Here is a 27,083-nt window from a genome sequence, read left to right as displayed (position 1 = left end):
AGAATTAAGTATGCAATTTTGAAAATGCAATTAATCTGTATAATAACTTTCCTGTATTCAAGTACTGATATCAGTTAAAGTTCTGAAAAACATTTTATATACAACTTAAGCATTTAGACACTAGTATGTCCATGTATGTTTTTACAAGAAATTAAAAACTTAGTAGATTTGCACACTTAACTCAATTTATTTAAAATCTCAGAGCTTAGACAATACTATTTGATAGACTTTTGTGATGTTTCACATATACCAAAATATTTCACTCTGAAAATATAGGCTGTGGAACTTTGTTTCCTTGTTGAAAATAAGGTAGCAGTGTTAACTTTACAATATGATGCTCTGCCTTGTCTTTTATTTCATACCTACAGCACAAATGTAACATTTAAAAATAGACATCCAAATTTTAAAATTCCAAAAATTCCATTCTAAAATTCCAAAAATGGCAATCACTGAAGCCTTTTTTTTTTTTTTTTTTACAATTTTTAAAATTGGATTTCTACAGCCAGGTTTTGGTATTGGTGGAACTACACGAGGGGCTTCTGTGAGAAGTTGTCCAAAGTTCTTCCCAGCTGCCACAAGTTCTGTCTGCCAGAGCCAATGCCAAAAAGCTCCAAGATGGGCGTGACACTGGCTATAGCTGAGCCAGTCAGAACATCCCTATGATATATTTAAGAAGCAAGAAACCTGCTCTCATGCAGATATAATTGTGGCCAGAATAGAGCAGGGTGACAACACATAAGAGGACCAACTCTACAGACACCAAGGTCTGTGTGGGGGAGAAAGTTCTTCAGATGGGATTCCCCTGCAGTCCATGGTTAAGCAGCTGGGCCCCTGCAGCCCACGGACATCCATAAGCATGCAAAGATCCACCTGCTGCCCATGGAGGAGCCCAATGCTGGAGCAGGGGAATGCCTGAGAGGAGGTTATGACCGCATGGGTGGTCCACACTTGAGCAGGTTCCTGGCAGGGACCTGCAGACCCATGGAGAAAGGAGCCCACACTGGAGCAGGCTTCCTGGTAGGACTTGTGGCCATGTGGGCGATCCACACTGGAGCAGCCTGCCCTTGAAAGGGCAACAGAAGGATGACCACACTTCAGCAGTTTATGGAGAACTGCTGCCTGTGGTATGGACTCATGTTGGAGAAGCTTCCCATTGGAGCAACCCCACGGTGAAGCAGGGGAAAGACTCCTCTTCCTGAGCAGCAGCAGGAACAATGTGTGATGAAATGAACATAACCCCCACTTGCAGCTCCATTTGCTGCTGGAGGGGAGGAGGTAGAACTGGAAGGAGGGAGGGGAGGAAGGAAGGTGTTTTAAGGTCTGAGTTTACGTCTGATTATCCTACTCTGCTATTGTTAGCAGAAAATTCATTCAGTATCTGTAATTTGAGCCTATTTTGCTCATGATGGTGTTTGGTGAGTGATCTCTCCTGGTCCTTATCTCAACTCATAAATGCATTACTATATTTCCTCTCCCCTGCAAAGGGAGTGACAGAGAGGCTTTGGTGGGTGCCTGGCATCAAGCTAGGGCCAACCCACTACATTAAAAAGCTTTGTGTTTCAACTCTGAATTCTTTGAAATCCTACTTTAATTTTAGGATTTTTAGCTAATAAACTCAGTACTGCTGAGGAAGTAAAACTTACGAAAGCTAGAATGTATCCTTCAAAAATGTAAAGCACTTAATGTATTTGCTATATCATCATTTTTAATACATTTACTACTGATTTACAAGCTTACTTATGAAAGAAGAACCATAAGAAGAATTAGGAAACATTTGGAGAGATAAATAGTATATGTTTTCAATTAAATTGTTAAGTGGTTCTCTGAATAAAATGTTCTTGACTAATGACAGGCACAATTATACTGGAATGAATGGGGAGCTTTAACCTTCTAGTAGGACTTGCTAGGATGGCACATGCTTGTGCTTCGTGTGGCACAACCGCATGTCTCTGCAGCTTGTGCAGTGCTGTAATTAAATACTGATATCACTTCTTTGATCTAAAGAGGTTCATAATCTCAGTTTACCCAGGAGGGCAGCCTGTGCCCTATACACCTATTCATTGGCTCTGTGATGTAAAAATAACATCTGAAGATGGAGAATGAAAATGGCTCCCTTAGTGAAATAAGGGAATGCATCCTATCTCCTAAATAGCAAATTCCTCTTTCCCACATATAGCATGTTGCAATATTTTCTAGAACTGAGTCAGAAGAAAACACGGAAATCTTCCCATCTACTGATTTTCCACTGCCCAGACCTCAGCTTTGCTACTAGCTTTGCCACATTCTTGACAAGAAAGTCTCACAGATATGTATGTTTGGCAGAAAGATTTTTGAATGTAGAATCTGAACAAGGAATAGAAACGAAGGCAAGCTTTGATATAGAAGAAAAGAATTGCTGAGCTAGTCTTACTGGATAACTAAGAAGGCAAAGGATATGTTAGTTAGAAGGGGTTTTTATGGCTTGAACAAAGGATAAACCCACCTCAAACAAGAAGATATTTTTATCAAGCAGAAAGATAGCACAGGCAAACAAGCCTGCTGATGCTGCAGTAGAAAAAAGGTCTCAGAATTTTCCACTGCAAGAAAACTGAAAAACACCTTCTAGCTTAAACTGTAATGTACTAACTTTCAGTGGTTGGAGAATAGTAACATGAATATGGTAATTACAGTAGTTATGACATGCTATAGGTAAAAATTAAGGTATAGATTGGTTCTTCTGTAGTAAGATACTCAGCAAAGAAAAGTATATAATGCATTGTAACCAAAACTAAAGGGTCTTCAGGCTTGTCTGGAGCTGGAGCTGACAGCTGTAGGCACAGGCTCTGTCGCCCACGACCCTGGACTACCGTAATGTATTGGGTGTAATAACTGCATTATGAAGAGCCACCTGAAATCCCACACCCCTCATTATGCCTATTACACCTGGGTGCTAGGATAATTTCTTTCAAAAATTTAAAACTCTCCAACTTTAAAATAATGGCAAACATTATTCCTTTCTTTCTCAAGGGCTTACTCTAACCCCTGGGTATTCAGACTAAAATATTTTTTTCTTCTCTTTTCAATAAAAATGACTGAATACTGTGTTTTGTGTTAATACAATCATGTCTGTATTTTAGAGTGCCAGCTGAGTCTCACAAGGCTGTCAGACTTAGACAAATGCAATTTAGTGGATGATGGCTCCTAAATTTAATTTCACTATTCAAAAGCCAGATGTGAACAGAGACAGATTTTTAGATACTCAGAAATTCTTAGGCAGTTTTTATGAGTTTTCAGGGTGCTAGATTTAGGAATATAAAATTACACCAAAGTAAGACTCAAAGGTTTTTTTGTGCAATGAGATATTACTTACAGAATGTTTTCCATCAACCACCTTAAGAAATGCTTTGTTAGATGAAAATCTTATTGTGTAAAGGATGAGAGTATATGATCAAACATTTCATTGAAACAACTCCATTATTTTTCCTTACTGTTTTTTAAAAACCTAAGAACTGTACTTTACTCTTCAAACTAAATACTTTTCTCCTTCCCAAATATTTATCAGTCACAATGGAGTCAGTAGAAGACTATAAATAAACATGTTCCAGAGAAGTCAAGCAGATATCAAGTTACCATCTTCAAACTAAGTATTAGTTCCTCTGGATCAGAGTAGTTTTTTCATCTTGACAAAATGCAATTCAGTGCTGCACATGAAGAGTAATAATTACTTACATGATCAGGTTTTATTTCAATAGAGATGTTGCACATTGTTTGACCTGCCACACAGGTCGTGGCTCCCAGCACAGATACAAGTTCATTCTCCAAGTTCACACCATCCTTCAGAAGCACAACAGCTGTTTTATTAAAGGTCACACGCCAGAAGACTGTCACATCTTCAAAAGCCCTATAAGCAAAAGAGAAGAGTATGCATGTACTGAAGGAGAGCACAACAGATTTAGGAAACATAAACCATAGATATAACATACGTTTTATATTATTCAAAATTTATCATTATGGAATCAACTGCTTTACAATGAAAAAAATAGCTCTTTTCATTTAAATTTCTGCCTCTAATATTCATTTAGATTATAAAAAAAAAGTAGCAGAAGAAGAAAATAAAGCAATTATGGGAACCCAGATTCTTCTTAATTTTTGTTTCAGATAACACGCAATCATCTGAATAAGAGACACTTGGAAAGCAGGGATGCCCAAGTACTTTCATTAATACCATAGTAACCATTGGCCTGGAAAGCCAGGTAGACTTAGTCTTTCCTGTAAGTATAAGGAACTTACCATACTTGAGCATATTTATTTAAAGTATACACAAAAATGCACAATATATATATATGTGTGCTAATTAGGAAAAAAGTGAAGACATAAGCATACTGACACACAACTTCTTCATTGCTCTCTGTAGTATTCATAGCTGCTTACATTATACAAAGAGGTGAGAATTGGAGTTACACCTTTAGCAGTGCAAATACATTACCTTAAGCAAAACCTTCACGTTTGCTGACTCAGTATAAAATGGTAAGCATTTGAGGTTTTTTCCTGTTTCTGCTTTATACCAATAAAGTGACAGACCTAATTATATTCACAACTTAAATGCCCCATTGCCAAAACCTGTGAAGCTACTAATGGAGCTGAAAGGGAAACACTTATTATAAAACTCTGTGATGAAAACCTCTTCCACTAACAGTAGCTCCTGTGATTCAAGACAATATATTACAGAGTGTAAGAAGAGCACTGAAATTCACTGTTGCCTGCACCTGTTTGGTTGCCGTGTGACAGTCAGCAACACCTCTCTGTTTTCTGAGTCTTCATCAAGTATCAGGCCACTTTGTACTTCTGGAATGAATCCCAAAATGCCATTCTGGAGATCACTTCCTGTGTAAGAAATAGTCCATGAAAGTAAAAAAGCCAGAAAATTAAGCTGAGAGTAAATTATACTTTTAATATGCACAACTGTTAAAACTCTAGTCATGTATCAAAAGCATGCTGTAAAGTACTATTTCGGGACACCTCAATTCCCCTAATATTTCTATTCTTAATTTACACTCTAGATTTTTAAATTTAGAACTTAGAGTTTATAAATTTTATTTTAATCACTAGAATAATAACAACTGCTTTTGGAAGTAAATTCCTTATGAGAGTCCTGGCACCATTTTTGCATGTAAGCTTGTATTTTCAGCAGCATTCAACAAACTGACTGAATTCTATGTCCCTCGACTTCAAGAGACTGAGTGTTACAGCAATCTCCAGAACAATCTCAAAAGCCTTGCTTATAATGCCCTTATGAGATACTCGCTCCAGCTATATTTATCATAAATCTTAAAAAATTGTGTCACAACAGAAATGGGCCTCAATAAATAAAGTAGGTAATGTGATAAAGATGGGCCTCCAGTGATGTAACTTAAGGTTTCTTATTCGTCCTATCCATGATGTGGTTGAACCCATCAATTTTCATAGATGATTACATCATCTTTTCTCTTGCATCTTTATTCTATATGTAGAAATTGTGCACTGCAAAATACTATATTTTTCTGAGGGGAATGCAAGTAACTTCAGAAAAACAGCATTGGAAGATAAAAAATTCCCAGTGTTAATGAGGGGAAACTAATGTCTTCACAGTGCTCGATCAAATCTTGCATCTAAAGGATTTCTCCTGGCAGGTAGTGATGGCTTTACTCTATAATTGAAAAGACAATCTACTTCCACTTAGTACTTACTAAAAGTCAATATATATAATAAGATGAACAGAAACTGTGTGTTTGCTTATGCACATGAACAACTATTTTACCATTCGCCTTAATACGTTGTCTCATGTTCCAGCTTCATGGACATTTGTACTGTAGGTATAACTCTAGAGCATATTAATACACTTCTGTGGTATTCAATACAAGCTGTGGTATTCAAAACAAATTGCAACACGTCTATACACATACTTCTGCAATTAAACGTGGGGGTCCAGTGGCCTGCGCTGGCCAGCTAGCCAACCATAGCCAGGATCAACCTGGGACCATGGAAAGCAACACCCTAAGTTCAGGGACATTGTTTCAAGTTAGGGAGAATTTAAGTTTGTTTGAACAGGAGAGTTACCATGCTAATATGGGTAATGTTGCCTGGTTATGATTAGTTATAATGTCGCTAGAACTTTCCATGTTAGTGTTTATAAATAGGGATCGCCCCTTATTCCAGGTCTTAAGTGTTTGGCTGTATTTGAGAGCACTCCTGTTACTGCAGCAGAAGAATAAAGCACCCTCAGATTTTCCACCTAAAACCTGTCACCCACTTTTCTTCCATGCTGACCTGTTCCAAACATTGCCTATCCTCACAGGTGTGGGTGGAGCAACGCAACCATTAACATAAATACCCAGGGCACTGGTTACTTCCACGGTAAATTTTACAGATAATGCACATGAAGATAACTTGTTTAATATGATCTAATTTTGTATATGATCTTGGCTGCTTCCTACACTCATCCAGCAACACAGTTTAATCCTAGTTCTCGATACCCACACTGATTTCTTAAGACTATCTAAACACACAACACTCCCGTAATGTTGGACCTTATTTTCTTGATTAGACTAAACTGAGTTAACCTAAAATTTGTTCCAGTGCCCAATTTCTTTCTAAAATTTCATCTATATTGCAGATTAGATTGGTTTGTATACAGTTGATAAGCCTGACAGGATATTTAAAAGCTAGGGGAAATTGTAATTCTGACATCACTTTCTCACAGTAGCACAGTGACTGAAAGAAAAACTCTTCCTTGGTGACTGAGTATGCCAATTCCTGTCCTCCATCCCCAGAAGCAGAAGATGATTACACTGCAGGTGTGAACTGCATCGTACCAAAGAATGAAAACAGAAGCTGTTCATTCTACTTTGTACAAACTCCATCCATTGTAAAAGAAAAATACTTAAAAATACAAAGTATATGAAATACATCTGACAGAATGCCAAGATAATTCAGGTTAAAAGGGCCCTTTAAGTCTCTAGTCCAACACTCTTCTCAAACCTTAATTATTTCTGAAACCAGACCACATGTCTCAGAGGTTTGGGGCTTGAAAAAATTCCAGGGATGAAGAGAACCCATGCAACCTCCCCAGGCAACCCATGCCACTGGCTCTCTGTACACAATAGAAAAAAAATACCCAGGCTCAAATGAAGTCTCATTTCAACCCATACCCACTGTCTCCCATCAAGCACTGCTGCCATAATGTATTATTTAAATAATGGGTCAGTAAATTTTTATGTCTCTCCTCTTTTAGGTAATCTTATGGTCTCAGTACGAACTATGTCTTCTGTATTCAAATGTCCCATGACATTTTCTTTTTCAAAATCACGTTTCACAGAGTAAGTTAGGAAAAAGAGAAAAAAAAAAAAAACAGGTAAAAGAAAAAGTAAAATAAGCTTAAAATATTCTGGATCCTGAGAAAGCAAAGTACCTGAAGTGGCACAATACAAATCATCTGGTCTTTAGAAACAAACCAAGCAAAAAAAGGCGGTGATCTTTTTGTGCCATAAACTGTCAATAAGTAGTCCGTATTTACAGTTTTAGAAAATATTTTGGTCTGAATGCAGCACTAGAGTACTGTGAGAAATCATCTGTACAATACTGTGAACTAACAATGGAAGCCCAGCAGTTCCATAACAGGTTCCTCTTGGACACTTCCATTTTCATACCATAAGTTACTTGATGACTCTTTTCATAGTCACAGGTCTGTAGCATAAAGTATCCCACTTATTCTTTGAGTTTGGAAGTCATAGATCTACTGAGATGGGAATTTCACATCCCAGGAACAAGGAAAATAGCAAAAAACCAAATGAGCCTGCAATGCTGCTCCATCTTTAAAGAAACAGTTATGCTCAGCTGTCACAGTATGTCACAGTACAAGCTGGCTTGTACTGGGCAATTAATTCAGATATAAGTAAGAAACCCAGCTGGTTCCATAAACTGGCCCCTGGGCTGACAGACAGGAATCTCAACCAATTACATTCCATTCCAAGCTGAAGACATCTCACTTGTCTGAGACCTGGGCCATGTTAAAAGATCAGACTAATGAGCTATCCAGTAATATCCCATTTATAAAGAGGGGTTGAGCCATTAAATGCTCTCTGTTGCCACATGAACATTGGGTGTGTGGTCATCACTATCTCTGACCCACCACACACATGTTTCACTCAGTGTTCTTTCATAAAAGACAAGAACAGAGATAAGCAGCACCTACAGATGTATTTTGAGTTACACTGCTAAGGGATGCTAAGGGGGCTTTGTGCATTAGATGCTTCCTCTCATCTGGAAAACGTTAGATTTAGGAATAGAATACTCTGCTTATTATCATATAGAATTCCAATTTTACATGAAAATTGCTATGAGAACATATATTATTTACTGTTATTTAATTGAAATATATTTACTCTTTTCCTGGGGGAAATAATATTACCTGCAATAATTACTATTGCAAAAGCACCAAATCCATGCTCATCCTTTCCTTCCACAATCTGAGCTCCATATTCAGGATTTGAAAGGAAAACATAAAATGATTCCTGTCCTTCAGGCTCATCATCATCAAAAATTTTTATGGACACCTGGCTTTCAGTTTCTCCATCCAGCAAAGTCAGAGAGATTGTCTGTTCTTCAAAATCTTCTCCTTCCAATGCCCATGTGAAGTTTGATTTTCCATAAACATTTCCAAAAGGATATGAATCTACAGCACTCTGCGCACTCACTCCCCCAAAGGTTTTAACAGTAATTTTAATATCACCAGTAAATCCCTTGGTCCTTCTGATCTGAAGCACTGCTGTGTTGGAGATATTGTTGTTTGTATCTTCTTCAACATAAATAAACTCTGGCCCCAAACTTAGTATTCCGTGATGAATATCATTAGCCAGGATATTAACTGTTGCAACACTGAAAGCTGGATTCAAACGGGGACCCCAGTCAAGGTTTGCAGGTTGAACATCCAGAATTTCCACAGAAGTCAAATTTACAAAAAAAAACTCTTGTATTTCAGACACAGTGTCATCAATTATTGATATTTCTATCACTGCATTTGTCTGAAAATGTAAAAACATAAGCTCTCCATTGTAGATGGGAATAAAGTCTTCTAGTGGTTTGGCACTTCCAGGAATGGTCTGATATGTCAGTTTAGTAAGATTACTTTGAAAACCAAACAATCTTTGGACATATAGTCTGACTACCTGGACATCTTCTTCAACTGAAACTGATCTTGAGTTAAGATCAAACTGAAAAATCCCCATGGGTTCAATTTTAGCTATTGTAAATCCTGATCTGAAACAGAAACAATATCACATTGAGAGAGAAATACAAGTAATAAAAAGCAGAACAGTCAAGCATAATAATTTTCAGTGAGCAATCAATGATGGCTGTGAGAAAGCAGATTAAAAAATGTGCAATGGTAGAGGGAAGAAATAGAAATCATACAAAGCAAGACATAAAGAGGTTCCCTAAAAAATGTTTTTGTAGTGTTTGAGCAGCCCTCCTCATGCTTAATGCATCCTAAGTCAAGACAGGATACTGAGTAAATTATACATAAAATATGGTCTTCCTGACAAAATGGAGAGGCAAAAGAAAGTAGATCTTCCTACTGTGAACATAATACAGGAATATAATATAGCCACTACAAGTATTACCAGTTTTAAACACTGAACAAACCTCCTGTACCAAGGGCAAGCTGTGAAGTAGACAGATGCTAGCAGATTTACAGTTTTAGCCAGGAAGCTGGAGAAGGACAGGAAGTTTTTTTAAAATATACAGTACAGCTTTGAAATACTGCCTCTTTATAATACTATCCAAAGTACTTTTTTTTTTTTAGATCTGAGTCTTGTTATCAATTCAATTTAGGATTTACTTTGTTGGTATTAAATATATTGCCTTCTCATTACAAAATATTAGACTGACTCTGCTGAATCTTGTGTCATCCCTTTCTCTCTAGAACTTAAACATTATTTAATGCCAGAGGCTACCAAATGGCACAATTAGAGTGAGTGGATCTGGCTAACAGATGAGACCCTTCCACCACTTAGGAAGCCAAAAAAACCTTCAAAGCAATCGATGCAGGATGCAGTCCTAAGTTTTCTAGGAAAAGTTATTCTCATACACTCAAGGTATTTGACTTGCACAGTAAATATGTGCTTGAGGACTCAAGTTCATAGGAGGGACAAACCTAGGAGAGTCTGTTTGAGGAATTTAGGCATCTGATTGGCTCCTGACTTCCTTCAGATTTGCCAGCTCAATTTTAACATGGCGAAGCCAATACTTTTCTTCTTACAGTTCACAGTGTCACTCCATGCCCATTTTTTATACATTTTCATCTTCAACAACGAAGAGTGAAAATAGTTTGAAGAACAGATAACAATTTAAGTGAGTCAAAAAACTACATTGATTGTAATGTTTTAATTTTTCAGAATAAAAAGGGGGTATAATATAAATTAGTCATTTTTAGAGCACTTCTTTTTTCTTTTGATTTCTTTTAAATAATGGTTGTCATCTAAGATCTTCTAAATATAGATATTTAGGGGCACTGAAAATTGACAGTTTATTTTATTCTTCAGCTTTCTGGTTAAAACTGTTGATCTTGGTTCTTCAACCTAATTGTATTTCCTAACTGTCTCCATTGTTCTAGACACATTCTAGGTACCTCAGATCCTAATGCCAGGAAACAGACTGGAATTGAACAAAAGCCTCAGTTTCAGACAGATCAGATCTTCAGTACTGACATTTGTTTCCATGTGAGACAAGACATAGAAATTATCAAAAAAGAAACTTAAATTTGCTAGCTACCTATAATAGGGATTTTTATATTCCCCTATACATGTCATAATTCTTACAGCATCAGTGCAACTCAAAAGTGTAAATAATATCTTTACCTCAGGCGAGCCCCACCAGACACATTGCTGTACACTGCTGTTAAAGTGATGGCAAATGTCTCAGATTTATTTAGGCTTGGAGTAGCCTGAAATGAAATCACTTTACTTTTTTCCCCAGAGGAAAATACAACAGTACCTGAAAGGAAAATGATTGAGACAGTCAAAATCACGAAACAGGAATTCTATTTTTACCTGGAAATACACTGACATAGGAACTTTAGTCACAATTCGATTTCACTGAGGTAAAAAATCTTCATTATAAGGGTCTTTCCTATAGAAAACTGTCCTTCAGGGGCATAGCATTGTGTCTAAAAGGAAAGTTGTTTTTTTCTCATAAAGTAAATATGTCCCTTACAGATAAAAATTGGATCACACAATTTCATTCTAATGACTCTTCATTAATAATGGAAACATGCAGAGGTACAAATAACTAAAAGGTTATCATATACTAAAAAGTATCATTGCTTAGGCAACTGTCATAGCTGTTGTCCTTGTAGGTGTATATAACTTGTTTCAGCAATTACTCACCAAATGGAGGAGTAATATTGCCTAGTTTAACAGAGTCAGTGAGTAGGTCTGGTGGGCATCCCGAAATCCAGCTAACTATAACAGTGCCATAAACTCCTCTTCTGGTTATGACAGCATGGCCTGTCCCTGCTACAATGTTTGTAAGTCGTAATATCACAGATTCAAAGCCAACCTGTGAAAACATAGTAGATTTTAGCTGAAAATGGAATAAAAAATGGATAATAACATATGTGAAAGCATAGTACCTTTTGTAAAATGGGCATCTTACAATAAGGATGCATGCATATAGATAAATATATGTGCATTTATCTACGGACATATAAATATGCTCTCTTGAAAGAGCTCATACAAACTCTTTAATAATACTTGCAAATTTTAGATTTCTGGCAATTAGATTGCAGGGAAAAGGACCAAGTATAAGTGACATTTCAGCACTGAAAACAGTGAATACAATCTGTGTCTCTTGTTTAGTAGCAAAATAAATCCAGCCTGCCCTCAGTGCTCACAGGTAATAACTGTACTACTCTCTCTCTCTCTACATATATAGATATATACATATAATTAGGTCTAAAATAAGGTATTAATTATATATCCAGTGAAAACCAAGTTGCTACCGCATGACATTGTACACAAAATTATTCTTGCTACTGTGATCTACTTTGCTTTTTCTCTGAGGAGCAAATAGGAGTGAAGATAATTTGCATATTCAAAAACCAATGATTAATGGATGTATACTAGTATATGGTATATAATAGTCTTTCTGAAAACAGTGTATTCAGAAAGACCATCTGACTTAAGTTTCATTGTAAACTAAAAACTACAACAATTCTTAAAGATAATTAAAATCATTAAATAAAAACTTCAATGAAATTTAAGAACTAAAACCTTGAAGAGTTAAATGCCTTTGCTTGACATAAAAAAAATTGAATTGTAGCATATATACCATATCAAAGTAGGAAAATTATCTTTTCTCAGTCTCATACAAAATAGATAAATGGAAAATTTATCACTCAATGATTACCAAATTTACGGACATCTGCATTAACACCCAACATATATTCCATCTCTTTTTGCACATAATACTGAATTCATGCTATTTTCTGCTTTGGGGTTGCAGTACTTATGGAAACATTGTCCAGATTTACTTATTTTCCTTTAAGTCCCCTTTCATGTAAATACTTACGCTACTTACATTTTACATATGAAGACACCTTTTCCAATTGTATTAAAATGTTTCTGTAAGAATTTTTATCAGAGGAAAGAAAAACATACAGTGCAAGCAATAACAGGAAGGATCTCTTCCATCATATTGATTACAATGAAAACTTCACTGACTTTTAGAACAGGTATCTTCTGCAGTGAAGTGTACCTTTCTTCTGTGGTAGAAACATGACATCACAACCAGGCTACTGACCTGTGAATTGGCAGCTTCCTCAGGAATAAGCAGCACAGCAGACTTTGCTATTCCTAATATTTTAGGCACGTCCTTGGCACTTCCCCTAACCAGGCTTACATTAGTAAGTTCCAGAGTAAAATTCAAGCCCAGTAAAATAAATGCCTTTGAAGAGAGAGAATTTCATTAAAAAGGTAGAAATTTAATTCCACTAAAAATATTATCCAAAAGTGCAAATAATTAACAAAGCAACCTGCAGATTCTTGTTTGTTTACATACAAAGCAGCATTTTCAACACAAGTGTTTCATTGATTATGTTTCTCAAAGAATTACAGTTAAGCCATCAATATTGTGAAAGTAGTCTGTCAGCAGCTTGCTGGAATATGAGTTTGTAAAGCAACTATTGCCATTTTAAAAAGTTGCATTTGACACACTGGCCGCCTTTGGTTTGATTTTTAATCTTTAGGATTAAAAATATTTAAGATGGTTGTAAGAGAATGTAAGAGTGGATGTAAGACTGTGATAAAAATGACAAACAACAAGGAAACAAAGGAGACTGCAGGTATATTTATCTTTATCTTCATTGGTTACAAATGACAGATCACTATTTACAATCCAAAGAAACATAAGAAAATATTTGCATTCATATAATAATAAGATATTGAACTGATAGTAACACAAAACAACAATGTAAGGAAAGTTAAAATATTTGAACACATCCATAACAGTGATTTTGCAATTACTGTCAGAAAATTTGATTTTCTATTCCAGTTCTACTCCATAAAGAGGAAATTCATAACACCAAGACTCTCTTTTCTGCTTCTTCACAGTTGATATTAGTGAGAATTTTTAATCTTATTTGTATTGTGACGAAACAAGTGGAAACAACAGATATCATGGGAGCTAAAAGAGTAATACACACCTGGTTGCTTATTGGCACTCTTTTTACTCCAAAGCTGGCACCATCCTTTATTGTGAGGAATCCCACCTCATTCCCAGGTTCAATTAGTGCTTCCTCATGAGGGGATATGACACGGTACTCAACCGTCACTTCTCCAAATGCCCCAGCATGCCGAGTCACATTAATCTGAACATATCGATCCAGGGCTTTTTCTACCAATACTGACTGCTGATCAGAGTACAGGGCAAACACTCCATGAGGATCATCATTTGCAAACACTGTGATCCTTGAAACTCCTTTCTCATGGTCTAAATCTGCTCCACCTTCCACTGAAATCAGCTGTACCTCATAGCTTTCATCCAGCTCTGGAACATCATCAGGTAACAGGTAGATAATTATCTCAGCTGTACTCTGCTGGTCAGCAATGACAACAGATCCCTTTGTCTCAAGAAAGTCACCTGTGATGTCAGATTCACTACATATTTCCCAGTAAACCTGAAATTAGTATAGAAAATGCAAAATTTAAAAGAAAGAAAAATAATCTCCAAAGTCAGAAACTTGCAAATTCAGGATTCAGTATAGACAAGATATGGAACAGACTGCTTTTAAATGGCTAAAATAACAATTGGTTTGGGTATGCATAGGAAGAATATGCTATCACACCGACTATCTTTCAAAAGAGTGTGTTATTTCAGTAACAGTGTTAAGGATATAAATATTTCCTTTGTCTAGTTTCAGAAGATTTATGTAAAACTATGTGGAATTTATGAACATTTTTCAAAAAGTATTTCTCTTTTGTCACCAAAATACCATTGCTGCTTTTTCCTCACATAAGAAAGGAATGAACTCTCATTAAACACAGCAGATGTTTCTATTAATTGATCAATTTATTTTAAATTAAATGAGTTACTGTTAAAACACTCACTTCTAAACTTTAGGTAAAAAAAAATGTTTTGACATTGGTGGTTCAGAAAAGTCTGAGGAAGTCTGATTCCATCTAAAACAGTAAAATGCGATGATATCAAAGACAACTCACTATGAAAGTCTTGTCTCTTATTCTCCCATCGAAAGCAAACTGGGAGAGAAAGAAAGCAAGAGCAGTAGAGCATTTTTGTTTTTCTTTTATTTCCCCTGACCAGAGAAGACTGAATTTTACTCTCCAAACCACAAGTACCAGGGCTAAGCCCTTCCTAAATTCAGTCTAAAAGGCAACATAAAAAAATTAATTTGAGAAACAAACAATTGAAAGGCACAGAATAAGATATTTTTCAATCTGAAATCAAGGATGATTTCAGATTACATTGTTTATTAGGAAAAGAGTGAGAATACCGTTATGTTCCCCAGAATGCCTTGAATTCGTTTGACAAACAGTGTAATATTTTGTGGCCCTTCATCTCCTGAGGGTTCTGCAAAATTACTGTCTGTTAATGATTCAGGAGCAAACTGTACAATTCCATTTGGATCACCAAACTTCTCTATCTGTAAAAAGGTAAACAAACATTTAAAAAACTAGAAATGTAGTGTGAGTTGTATTCTTGTTGAACCTACTGATATTTTCACTGCTAGATGCTACAGGGGCATATATCTATTAGTTCCAAAAAGACCAGAGAAAATTTTGAATGTCTCTTTTTCAGTTTTCAGTTCCCCTGTCCAAGAAGGAAAAGAACAAAGTTTTATTTCAAATGCTACATTTGAGTATTTTGATTCTAAAGCAGGAAATGCTCAGGCACCATGAATTAGTATACAGAAACTCTTCTAATACTAACAGTTTGGAAACTCAGAACTATGGGAGAGACAGCTCATCCACATCCATCTCCATGAACCATTAGCTGCAAAAAGGATTTGGGGCAACATGACTTCCTGAAGGGGACTGTGGAAGTAAGAGCTAATTACATCAATGTCTTTCAGACCAGATAATTTAAAAAATACCATTTCCAGGGGAGATTCTTTTGACGGCTTCTTACAGCAGCTTTATAAATATTTCCTTAGCTGCAGTATCTCTAGAGCACTGATTTGTCTGTGATAACTCTCAAAAACATCTGCATTTATCTTGTACTATAAGAGGCCAGACTTTCTCCCTTCCTCTGAAGAGATGTCAAGAGGGACAATGTCCTACTTGCAACTTCTGAGGGGTCAGAGCCTGGTGCTGTGTGGGCATGTCCAGATCACTGTTACCTACCATACACACATGATGGTTGGTGCAGGCCAAGTGGTCTAGCTTGGAGAGTTTGTCCATCATTGATTTTCACTGTCTCAGCGTTTGAGGACAAGGATGTGTGGATGATTGGTTCATCATAGTTTTTTGTTTGCTCAGGGGAAAAAGGCATTTTGTCTTTGTCTTGGTGGAGCTTTGGCAGTGAGCACCTTTTTGTGCGTAATTCACTGTCTCTCTTGTATACCTTTGTCATTAATGTTGTTGCTGTTACTGTTTGCTTCTTATCTCTTTGGTGTTTTCAAGTAAATTTCTCTTATCTTGACTCAGGGCTGCTTTTTGTATCCCTCTCACAAGAGAGGGTAGGAGAAGGGAAGCAGTTGAGTGGGGCTTAATTTCCAGCTGGGCTTAAACCACAGCAGATGAAACCATATTGACACATAGAAATGTGGGCTCAGTCCATGCTCTCTGCAAAGAGAACTATAGAAAACTGCAAATAGGAGAGCCAGCTCACTGCTTTTATTCCAGTTTTTACTGATAGATTCTCTGTCCTTTTTCTTTCAGAATTGAACATAATATATCAAAATAGTAAAAAGGTCAAAAAAGCTAAATGACTAAGTAATCATTGGGATTAATTTTTAAAAGCTTTGCATTTATAAATACCAATATCAACAGAAATCTCTGAAGAAAGAAAAGTGATAATAACTTACTATTAATGTAATGCTGTCTGCCTTAGAATCTATTTCTGTTTCACCTTTCATAAGGCTCAGTCGAATAATGAAGGTTTTCTGAACTTCAACTTCTTCATGAGGATAAATTTGCAGATTAATTGTTCTCAGACCTCCTTCTCCTTCTTCAAAATAGAATGTTCCATTCACAGGATCACCAATGTCATTATTCAGAGGAGACAAAATCTCTTCTGAATTGGGTCCCAAAATGTCCCAGTAAATCTGTGGAAGAGATCAGTTTCAGTTATAATATAAATCAGTTTCAGATTTATCTTATAACAGCATCCCAAGGGGAGAAGTGACAGAGTACCAGAAGTACCTAGCTATGTTTAAATCTTTGCTATTAATACAGGATACAAAATAGTCATAATTAATTCTATGGGACAAAATACAGAAGCCTTTGAAAAAGTAAACATGTCAATTTACAAATGGGAATTTTAAAGTGTTAGTCACAAGGTCAGTTTATTAAATTCTAGATGTTAGTAATATTAAAGAAACTAAGATTTCTTTAGCATATAGCAAGAATCACAAAGGCCAGTGTCTATTTCTCTTTCATGACTTTTTTGCACAACTTCCCACATCAGTACTCATGATCAAAACCATTTCCCTTTGAAGTGTGATGTCAAGTCTAAAAATGACAAATATTTTCTATCATAAAAATCAGATTATGAAGAAAATTTATTCAGATTATGAAGAAAATTATGAATAATTCAAATTTCTTCAGCCTGATTAAAAGCCACAGCATTTCCAGTAATTCCCACAAATTAGATTGCTTTTAAGGAGGTTATATTATTTTATTATTATATTAACAATATATTATTATATTAACAATTATTATTTTGTTAATTTAAGTATTTTCTGCTTTTCTCCAATGACTTGTAGAAAAAAATCAAAGATTGAGGCAGTTTTTATATATGGAGAAGAAGAGCTCATGGTTTATAATGGAAATTTTCCAATTATTTGACAAGACTGTGAAAGGCCCACCATGTTTTATATTTATATCTCTACTTTATAAGTGGCCTGTATAGAGTAAAAAAATACTCTACAAAACTCACAGTAAGCAATTTCCTGAATTAAGTTAAACTAGTAGTAGTAGTACATGAAGTTAATCACAATTTTTGTGGGATTAGGAGCTAGTTCAAAACAATATACACTATACCATAATAAAAGAAGGGAAGCAGGAGAAGAAAGAGGATTTTAAAAAGGTAACAACCCTTTTTGTTATACTGCAGCTATATGCAATTCATGTTTAATAAAAAGCTGTAATTATACTATTAGAAATAAGTTACTAAGTAAGCTCTCAAAGCACAATGAAGGAGCTTTTTGACATAGTCACTGGAAAACTTTTAGTCTTTTACAGGCAAGACCCACTTGCGCCTCCACCAACTGCCCAGTCCTTTCCACCACCAGGGACACCGTTGTGGTTACATCAGGGTTGGGAAGAATAATTTGGCTTTGGTTGAGAAATCGGACCATGCCCTGGAGAGAGTCACTTTTCGCAATGGTGACCTGGCTCACCAGGTGGAGCCCCAGGATGGCTCCACCAGTAGCTCCTGTCAGTTGGATTTCAAATTGCTCTTCAAATTCACTGCATAGAAAAAAAAAAAATAGAAAAGACATGGAAAAATATTTTATCTTTCAGAGCAGTACTGTTGATGCCAACATTTCTTATAATGTAATTTAAAATCATATTTGATTGCATGCATGATTGTATACTATTTAAGAGGAACTATGTCACTGTAATATAACATCTTCTTTTGTCCCCTTTAGATGATTTTCTCACTTAGGTGATTTTTTTAGCCTACAGAAATGTGTTTTCCAATTCAAGCTTTATACACACATATGGATAGATTTTTTAGTGCATGATAAAAAAGACTTAATCAAAAATAATTGGTGAATAAATATCTGAAAATGTAATTACCTTTCTTCATCATTTATAATAGAGATGTAAATAAAAGACTGGTTCTGTTCATGATAAAAAATTACAGTATTATTATGAATGACATAGTCAACACCATGAAGTGCAGAAATACTTCGAGAAAGAAAATCAGCTGTGACATTGCCATAAGTTCCACGCTTTCTCAAAACAGGAATCATGATTAATCCAGCATCCTCTTCCACTGTAAAAATAATTGAGAAAAATTTATGTAATTTCAAAATTCATGCCAAAGCCTTATCTTCCAAAATATAGTGAGAAGTTATTAGAAAGTAGAGAATTAGTAGAGAAGTAAACTTACCCTGTAGAAGGACATGCTGTGGATCAAATTCTATGATACCTTCAGCATTGTCATTTTTTGCAATAGTGACACGTACTGTGGAGATATTTCCTATTATTGGAGGTTGATCCACCTGTAGACCATTCTCTCTTACAGTAAAATCAAATCCACTTGCAAGTGCATGAAAAAAACCCCGTAAAAATACATTTTAAACTTCTTGTGAAAGTATAAAGATATGTGTGTGACAATTTTTGAATTACTGCAAATAATTTTATTTTCTGACAGTTACTACTGAAGATTTTTTCACATTTCTTCATATTATGATGTTTGCAAGAATTATTACCAGAAATGTGTATATTTCATTTGTTCTTTCTCATTTCATCTTTTTAATGACAAACTTGGCAATTTGTATCTAATGTATGGATTTTAAATTTTATTAAATCTTAATCAGCAATATCTTTACACTAATGTTACAATAAATGGATTTACCATACATCCATTTTCTATTATGATTACAGTTTTAGATGTCTTGCAAAATTTTACAGTAAAGCAGAAAAACTGTCTAGCAGTGATTTTATTCAGGTAGATCAGAATCCAAATATAGTTTGTTTTTCTAGTTTGTTTTTCTGCTTGTAACAAATGAACTGGAAATTTTAACTTTACCTTCCTTGGAGTTCCACTTCAGTAATCACCAATGAAAAGTATTCAGGACCTTCAGGAAAGTCATCATCATGAATTTCAATCCAAATAATTTTACTTTCCTCCTCTGGTTCAAACATAATTTCCTTTACTGTGGGAGTAAAATCTATTCCTTCCTCTGCAGTCCCACTTATTATCTGAAAGCAAAGATGCACTCTGCCATAGGATCCCTTGGAACGCACAATAGTGATGTTAACCTGAGGGAAAGAGAAATTTCCTTTTTTAAATGGCTTTGTTTTCTGTTACAGATGCCTTTACAAGATGTTCTAAAGTCATACTTTCAAGGGTTCTGTCAGGTAACAACAATATGATTTATCAAGTACAGAGTACATGCTATTTAACAGATAGCCACAGTCACTTTAGAGACTGATTTCTTTTCTTTCTAAAATTGAACACAATTCTACCAATAATGTTGATATTTATCAGTAATCTTATATAGGAAAGAATTTTAATCTAATACCCATTTTTCATCTTCTGTTGTTTGCAGTAGTTCATGGGAGAATGCAAACTCTCCATATGGATAATCACTGGCAGCCATGGTAATATTTGCTTGGCTGCTAGATTCATTTATGAGTCCTCCATCACTGATTCTGGTTAGTTGAAACTGGTAGTAATGCTTCTCCTCAGGGCGGTCGTCATCTACAGCCTACAGGAAAGAACCAACAACAGCTGGAAGGATTTAAACCATTTCCAGAGAGAGAGAGATATACATAATTTTTAGTCAAGATCCTCAGAAAATAAAAGAATGTACTTGAAATAGCTACTGGGATCCGATTTCTCACATACCTGTATTAGAACAACTGCTGCAGACTGCCTATCCCGCATGGTCAAGGCCCCCGATACCTCAACAAATTCTGTGTGATGAGGAGGTGTTATATTCCAATATATTATGATCTCCCCAAAAATCCCTGGGCCACGTACCAGGCTGCAGGTAAGGACACAAACACAGATTTTATGTTTACCTTTATTATTTAATATGCAATACAGAGATAGTATATCATACTGTTGTGCATGGAAGAAATGTTATCAGCACTATGAAAGCTTGAGTTTTAATGTACTTAATCACTATTAAGAACATAAGAATTCCCTTTTCAGGCATTTTCAAAACATATCTAAAGTTCTCTTTTATTTCTCTGTGTTTGGAGAAATCTCCAGCTGTATTTTTACCAAGAGGTCTTTCAAGTTGCTTTCCATATGTAGCCCAAAGATAGGGCCTGAAAACTGATTTCTCTTCATTCTGTTCTGCTTTTCCAGAGATAGATATGCAAAATAGAAGGGCATTTGGATGTCAGGGTAATGCCAGGGGCAATTTGATCCATAAGGCAGATGTAGGATACTAGAATACTTTGAGATTTTCTGTGATATGTTCTGTCTGCTACTTGTCTAAAACCCTATAATAACATAATGCTTGGAAAAGTCACAGTAAAGATTTGTCTGCACATTCTGCACGTAACACAGTCTTCAACTACTTCTCGCACAAGGCATTGTTTTGTCTTTTGGACTTCTTGGGCCAGTACCAGAAGGTGTTCTGCTGCTTTATATTTGCTGGAAGTGTCATAATCTTTTTTTCCAATGCTCTTAGAAGATTCTTCTAAGAATCTAAAACTCTTTGTTCTGTTTTCAGTTGATTGAATAAAACAATTGCATATTGTTTCCACCAAAATCCCCATTCCCACACTGTTTATGCTAGAATATAACAATTTGCTGAAATACTCTTCAGGCACAAATCCTGAATCAAATTCTAGAAAGCACAAAGCAACTTCAAATGTCACATTTTCTTACCCCTTTCTTTTGATTAAGATCCTCTTTCCTTTGGTGCATCGATGATGTAAATAACTTGAAGACAGAGAGGAATATTTGGACCTCTCCTTTAATACTGAAAGGATACACACATGGTACATTCTACCCTTCTTTAAAACCAATCATCTAGTTTTTAAAATACTACTGATTATAGAAGTTATGATAAAATGTAATACTCAATAAATTGACAAATGTGGGGTCTCATAGCTTTTGAATCTGGGCTGTTGCTCTTTGAAAAAATTAGATATGTACCCACCTAATAAGAGCAGTTCCATTATAACTTCCTGAAGGTTCTCCAATCAAAACATGCTGGGATGAATGGGCTATCCCAACCATCCCAGAAGCTCCTTCATCTCCCATAATAGTGATGGTTGCAACACCTATGAAGAGAAAAATTATTCTCATTGTAAGTGAAAACTAAGCAATTTACCTTTGGTAAATTTTTTGGCATGAATGGTTAAACATTAGCTTCATAGAGGGCTGTGGAACTCTCTGACTTCTTCAGGTAATGAACTTAAGGAAAAAGACTGACATTCACAATTGTGACCAACTAGATGCCCACAAAATACTTTAACACTGCAGACTAAAATAATATGATCAGACTTAGAATAGTTCTCATATAGAATATCTAAAACCAGAAGATACTGAATTAACTCTTTACCATTTACAGGAGATATCTCTGCATCACCAGTAGAGACTAGCTGAATGGTAAATGTTTCATTCCCCTCCAGCAGATCATCTTGTATTGCATGTAAAATAATCAGTTTCTGGGACTCAGTCTGCATCATGTAAAGACCAGAAAGACATGGATATTAAACAAAATACAGTGTTAAAACAAATTTTTTAACATATCAAGTGTAAAGAATGCTTGCCATATTCTTTAGTATTTTAAAACATGAGATTATCTGATCTGGCTGAAATTTCTTCTCACAGATTAATAGCCAGTAAAAATTGTCTCTCAAACATTGCGGGCCACCCTAAAAATACCCTTACTCTTTTCAACTTAATAAAGATTGAAATTCCTTTGCAATTGTACTCACATAGGTGTTTTTTAACTTAGAGGAAACTTTCTATAGAGAAACTACCTATTCAATAGTACACACATATTCTAAGGATTATTTTATTAAGATTAGATATATTAGTGAAATTTCTGCCAAATCTACATTTTTGTCAGTGGGAAGTGGCAAACATATATAAATTTAGTATATCGTGCATACAGTTTATGCTCATACTCAAGCATGTATAAATGTTCAAGACAAAATGTCAAAGCCTACCAGTAGAAAAATGACAGCAAAATTTTGCCAAATACTGATGGTTTTACCAGAAAAAGAAAAAATCTATTTTTCAGCTGACTCAAAGTAAAACAACCAGCATGCCTATTGATTTAGTGAAAAAAATCTCATACTGAAAGAAAATAGATTATGCTCTGCTAAAATACTTTTCTTCATTAAATATTTTGAGTAGACTATAAAATATAAATATTAACATAGTATCAGTATCCAATATTTAACTCTGAGTTCAGAGCTGCAACCTGCCATGAAATACAAATCAAATAACACTGTCTAGTTTGAAAGTTATGAAGGTGCTTTTTGGGTTTTTTTTAATCTGCAGATTTTGAGCATTCATTTTTCTTTCTCACCCTTTCAATACAAATTTTCTTTTAAAGATGCTTGATACTTTAGTGGAATAAGTGTTTCTGTAATCATTATTTTCATTTGCTAGGTTTCCATTTCACTTTCTTAATAGTTAAAACAGTGGAGATTTGAAGAACTACCTTCCTGATGATTACATTATGCTGCATTAAAAGAGCATGTCAGCTTTCCATTGCATCTTGAAAGAAGCCTGAATATTTCTAACCCCAACAGTTCAAACTGACCTTTTTCTACTGTATAATACTTAGCCACCCCATACTTCTATCAACAAGTAACAACAACCATACAAATATACACCAGTAGAAGGAAACATTTATAAATCTAATAATAAATAAGTTATTGCAGTACCTCACTGAAATGAAGGGTACCATTTAGTGGGGTCAGATCATATCTGGCTGCTTCCTCGAGAATCCATAACACTGTAACTGCTCCTTTTCCTCCCTGACTTCGACTTACATTTAGCAAAACAACTGCAGCAGAGTCATCAGGTGTCTTAGGTTCCTTCACAGTCACCTGATGGAGAAAGAGAGGAGAATATGGGAAAGACTGTATTGAAAAAAGTCAAAAGCTGCATTGATTATGTCAAATTACATAGATACATGTTTAAGATAAACAGTGGAGAACATTATCAATGACAATTGTACACAATAGGAGTGAAAATGGACAGGGACATAACAGGTGTAAGGAGAGTGTTGAATTCTGGTAGCAAGGACTAGTCATTCAAGTGATTTCTGTATGCACTATGATCCAAAACAATTACAGACAATGTCACCAGCAGGCTCAGTACCAGCAAAAGGGAGAGCAGAAGCACTGCAAGAACTAAGATGAGATACGCTTTGTAATTTCCTTCCAAATTTTACTTTCAGTAATGCAGATTATTATACAGACCATCAAATTGTTGTCCTGAATTGTTATTATAGTGAATTAAATTGATTCAGTCATGTAGAAATCTACATTTATGCAGCAGCACCTTCACTGTTACTACCATCCTACATAGCTAGATGAAGACAAGCACTAATATCATTTCAATGAAATCACATCTTCCACTGCAGTGAAGGCTTACAAAAATCAGCTATATGCTAGTGACACGAACCCACTCCAACTTTAGCAGAAAGGAGTGCAGCCTAAATCAAACTCACATTCTTTTCTTCAAACCTGAATACCCCAACAGGAGAATCATTTGGTGGAATAGCAACAGTTACCAGGGTGTCATTCCCAAGTCTTGCACCACCTGTTACCCTCACCAGGGCAATTTTGAATATCTCAAGGAATTCAACTTCATCGTCATCTATTATTGTAATTTCTATTTCTCCTGTAGCCTGTAGAAATGTTAAAAAAAAGCAACAAACCTTCATTTATAGTATTCTGTCAATTGTTTGAAAAAAAATTAAAATAGGCAAATTGTATCTAGTAATAGACAAGCTCACCTGTTAATTTTTCTTCTTATGCTTGTATATTTATAATAAGAAGATATAATTTCAGTAGTTGTTTTTCAGTCCATCAATGTAATTTTTTTTTGTTAAAACCAGCAGAATGTATTGCTTTGGTACTCAGTAAAAAGTGAATGTTGACAATATTGTCAATGTTCTGTCAAAATTCTGCACACTATGTACATCCTTCCCTTTGCCAAAGACCACTTATATTCACTTAAAATCAAAATCCCCTGTGTACAATAAGTACTCAAAGGTGCAGCATGAAATTTAAAACTTTGTGTAGAACACAGATAAGAAAACATATAGGTTTATTCTAAGAATTTATAGCGAAGATGAATTTCGCTACAAATTTTCATTGTAACAGGGTTTATTATTAGAAGTTATGTCCTCACTTGTCAAAGTACAAGGACACACAAGCCTATTTGGCCAATGGTTTTGAATATTCTGGTTTTCCATGTTAAAAAACTGAAGCTGGGACCATCATTCATACACATATAGCCATAAATAATAAGTTTTCAATGAAAATTCTGATAGAGAAAAACATAGAAAAAATCTTAAGCTGGTAACCTAAAGTCAGATAAGCTTTCAGCAAGTGAATACCTGTCCATCTGCAAATGTAAGGTTTCCAGATGATGGTGTGAAGTCTTCAAAGCTGGCAGTGGAAAGAATGGCTTCCCAGTACAGAGTTACTGACCCAAACCTCCCAGCCTGTCGAACAACTGGGAGTTTTAGTACATTCTGTGGTGGTGGTACCTCATAACCAGAAACAGCTCCAGTGATACCCTGTACATTCAAAAAGAAATTTACATGTCTCAACAAACTTTTTTTTTTTTTTTAAGTTTACTGGCAGTTAAAAATAAGTGAAGAAATACTTGTAAAATGGTCTGCCCTTAGCATTGACCTTGCTATGAGCAAAAATCTGTATTAAATGACCTCCTGATATCCCTTTTTATGACATTGGTTTCAGCAATGCTAGCTCCATAATAAATTTTGTGTATTATTTGTGACGAACCTCTTAAGAAAGAATTGTTTGTCTGGTATCTGGCCATTTTATCCAGAACAATTTAGTATCATAAAGCTAATCAGAACACTTTCATAAGTCATCTGAGAAATAAGACCATCTTGCTCAAAAGCCACTTTACATGTTTTTAATTCAGACTTATTTACCTTTGTAACATTAAAATTAAATATTCCTCTGGCATCGTCATTTTCTTCAATTGTTATTTCAGCTATTTCTAATCCAGGCCTCTTCACACTTGGCTGTCCTTCAGACAAAGTTATTAGGTGCACATCAGTAATATTGATTATAAATCCTTCCTGTAATTCTGGAATATTATCCTGCAAAAAAGTTTTAAATGTCTTTTTCTTTTTAATGATACATTGTAATATAGTACAGTTGACTACTTGTAGGTTGCTTGCTGTTCAAAACTTCTCAGTATTTGGGACCATATAACCAATCTCTGGCTTCATACCATAAAGATGAAAAGATACTTTTGCTGAGATTTTGAAATCACAGCTGACAAGTCAGATTCCAGATCTGCAAGAACAGTGGAAAGGAGTGGTGGCTGTCATCTGTTACTGCTACCTATGAGAAAGTCAGCTAGATCTCAGAAACCAAGTCATGACTTGAAAATCAGTACCCCCGTTCTAAATATAGTTAAAGAATATACATAATCTTTTTCAAGATTATAATCAAACGAAGAATTTGGCTCATTCCCAGTGATGAGTATGCAAGGTGTTTTGAAAGAGATGGCTGCAAGAGTCCCAGCACAGCCATTTCTAGAATGTTAAGTCATACTACTAGTATAAAATCAGTATCATTTCCATTTCCTTAAAAGATATTAATAGCTTAAGAAATTGTTAGTCTACTCACAGGCAAAATAGTGACTATGACAGAAGCTGCTGTTGCATTCTCTGCCATAATTATTGTTTTCTTTTCCAGTATATAATCCTCATTTTCTGTTGCACGATTGGAGGGGGGGAGTTCAAAGTTTGGCCCAGTGCTCAACTGGACTGCAAGGTCTCCAACAAATCCTTGTTCTCGAACAATTTGTAGAGTAACTGTAGTTGAATCCTCCTGCCCTATAGTAAGAGATAGAAAAAATTCAAGATACGATTGTTTTACAATCATAGAATATGCTGAGTTGGCAGGGACCCACGAGGTTCATCAGAGTCCAACACCAGAATCACACCATGGGCCTGAGACAATTGTTCAAATACTTCTTGAACTCTGTCAGGCTTGGTGACCACTTCCCTGAGCACCCTGAGTGGTGCTCAACCACACTCTGGGTAAAAAAACCTTTTCCTGCTAGCCAACCTAAATCTGCCTGAACTTAGCTTCATGCAATTTATTTAAGTCCTGTCACAGGGCACCAGAGAGTGCAGCAATCAGTGTCTGCCCGTCCTTGTCCCCTCGTGGGGAAGTTGAAACTGCAATAAGGTCTCCCCTCAGTCTGCTCCTGTCCAGGCTGAGGAGACCAAATTACGTCACCCACTCCTCATACGACTTCCCCTCAAGGCCTTTACCATCCTCATGGCCCTCCTCTGCAAGCTGTCTAAAAGTTTAATGTCTTTCTTATACTGAAGTGACATAAACTGCCCCCAGCACTCAAGGTGAGGCTGCCCCAGAGCAGAGCAGAGCAGGACAATCCCCTCCCTTGCCTGGCTGGCAATGCTGGGCCTGCTGCCCCCCAGGACACGCTTGGCCCTC

The 27,083-nt window shown here is 35.8% G+C and overlaps 1 protein-coding gene across 9 annotated transcripts in view; it reads right to left on the bottom strand.

The window, feature by feature from the left end:
- The window catches only part of ADGRV1 (adhesion G protein-coupled receptor V1), a 273,337-nt gene that overhangs the window by 157,415 nt on the left and 88,839 nt on the right, over window positions 1-27,083 (bottom strand). For 6 of the 9 annotated variants that reach the window (XM_026797291.2, XM_026797293.2, XM_026797294.2 and 3 more), the window contains 22 exons: window positions 26,247-26,455; window positions 25,541-25,711; window positions 24,974-25,156; window positions 24,080-24,259; window positions 23,289-23,453; window positions 21,950-22,067; window positions 21,545-21,668; window positions 20,275-20,413; window positions 19,949-20,134; window positions 19,453-19,685; window positions 18,811-18,959; window positions 18,495-18,693; window positions 17,945-18,161; window positions 16,556-16,795; window positions 15,023-15,172; window positions 13,715-14,188; window positions 12,814-12,957; window positions 11,400-11,571; window positions 10,872-11,007; window positions 8,426-9,273; window positions 4,746-4,863; window positions 3,709-3,880 (listed from right to left, as the gene is read on the bottom strand). In XM_026797291.2, coding sequence (XP_026653092.1) covers window positions 3,709-3,880; window positions 4,746-4,863; window positions 8,426-9,273; window positions 10,872-11,007; window positions 11,400-11,571; window positions 12,814-12,957; window positions 13,715-14,188; window positions 15,023-15,172; window positions 16,556-16,795; window positions 17,945-18,161; window positions 18,495-18,693; window positions 18,811-18,959; window positions 19,453-19,685; window positions 19,949-20,134; window positions 20,275-20,413; window positions 21,545-21,668; window positions 21,950-22,067; window positions 23,289-23,453; window positions 24,080-24,259; window positions 24,974-25,156; window positions 25,541-25,711; window positions 26,247-26,455 — 4,727 coding nt within the window. Of the gene's footprint in view, window positions 1-3,708; window positions 3,881-4,745; window positions 4,864-8,425; window positions 9,274-10,871; window positions 11,008-11,399; window positions 11,572-12,813; window positions 12,958-13,714; window positions 14,189-15,022; window positions 15,173-16,555; window positions 16,796-17,944; window positions 18,162-18,494; window positions 18,694-18,810; window positions 18,960-19,452; window positions 19,686-19,948; window positions 20,135-20,274; window positions 20,414-21,544; window positions 21,669-21,949; window positions 22,068-23,288; window positions 23,454-24,079; window positions 24,260-24,973; window positions 25,157-25,540; window positions 25,712-26,246; window positions 26,456-27,083 lie in introns of those variants that run through there. The other 3 variants (XR_003381833.2, XM_026797296.2, XM_026797297.2) reach the window with 3 other exon arrangements.

This window comes from Zonotrichia albicollis, chromosome Z (genome assembly GCF_047830755.1).
Source record: "Zonotrichia albicollis isolate bZonAlb1 chromosome Z, bZonAlb1.hap1, whole genome shotgun sequence".
Classification (NCBI taxonomy): domain Eukaryota; kingdom Metazoa; phylum Chordata; class Aves; order Passeriformes; family Passerellidae; genus Zonotrichia; species Zonotrichia albicollis.
Note: the sequence above shows the minus strand (reverse complement) of the source record. Positions and strands in the feature narration are given on the sequence as shown.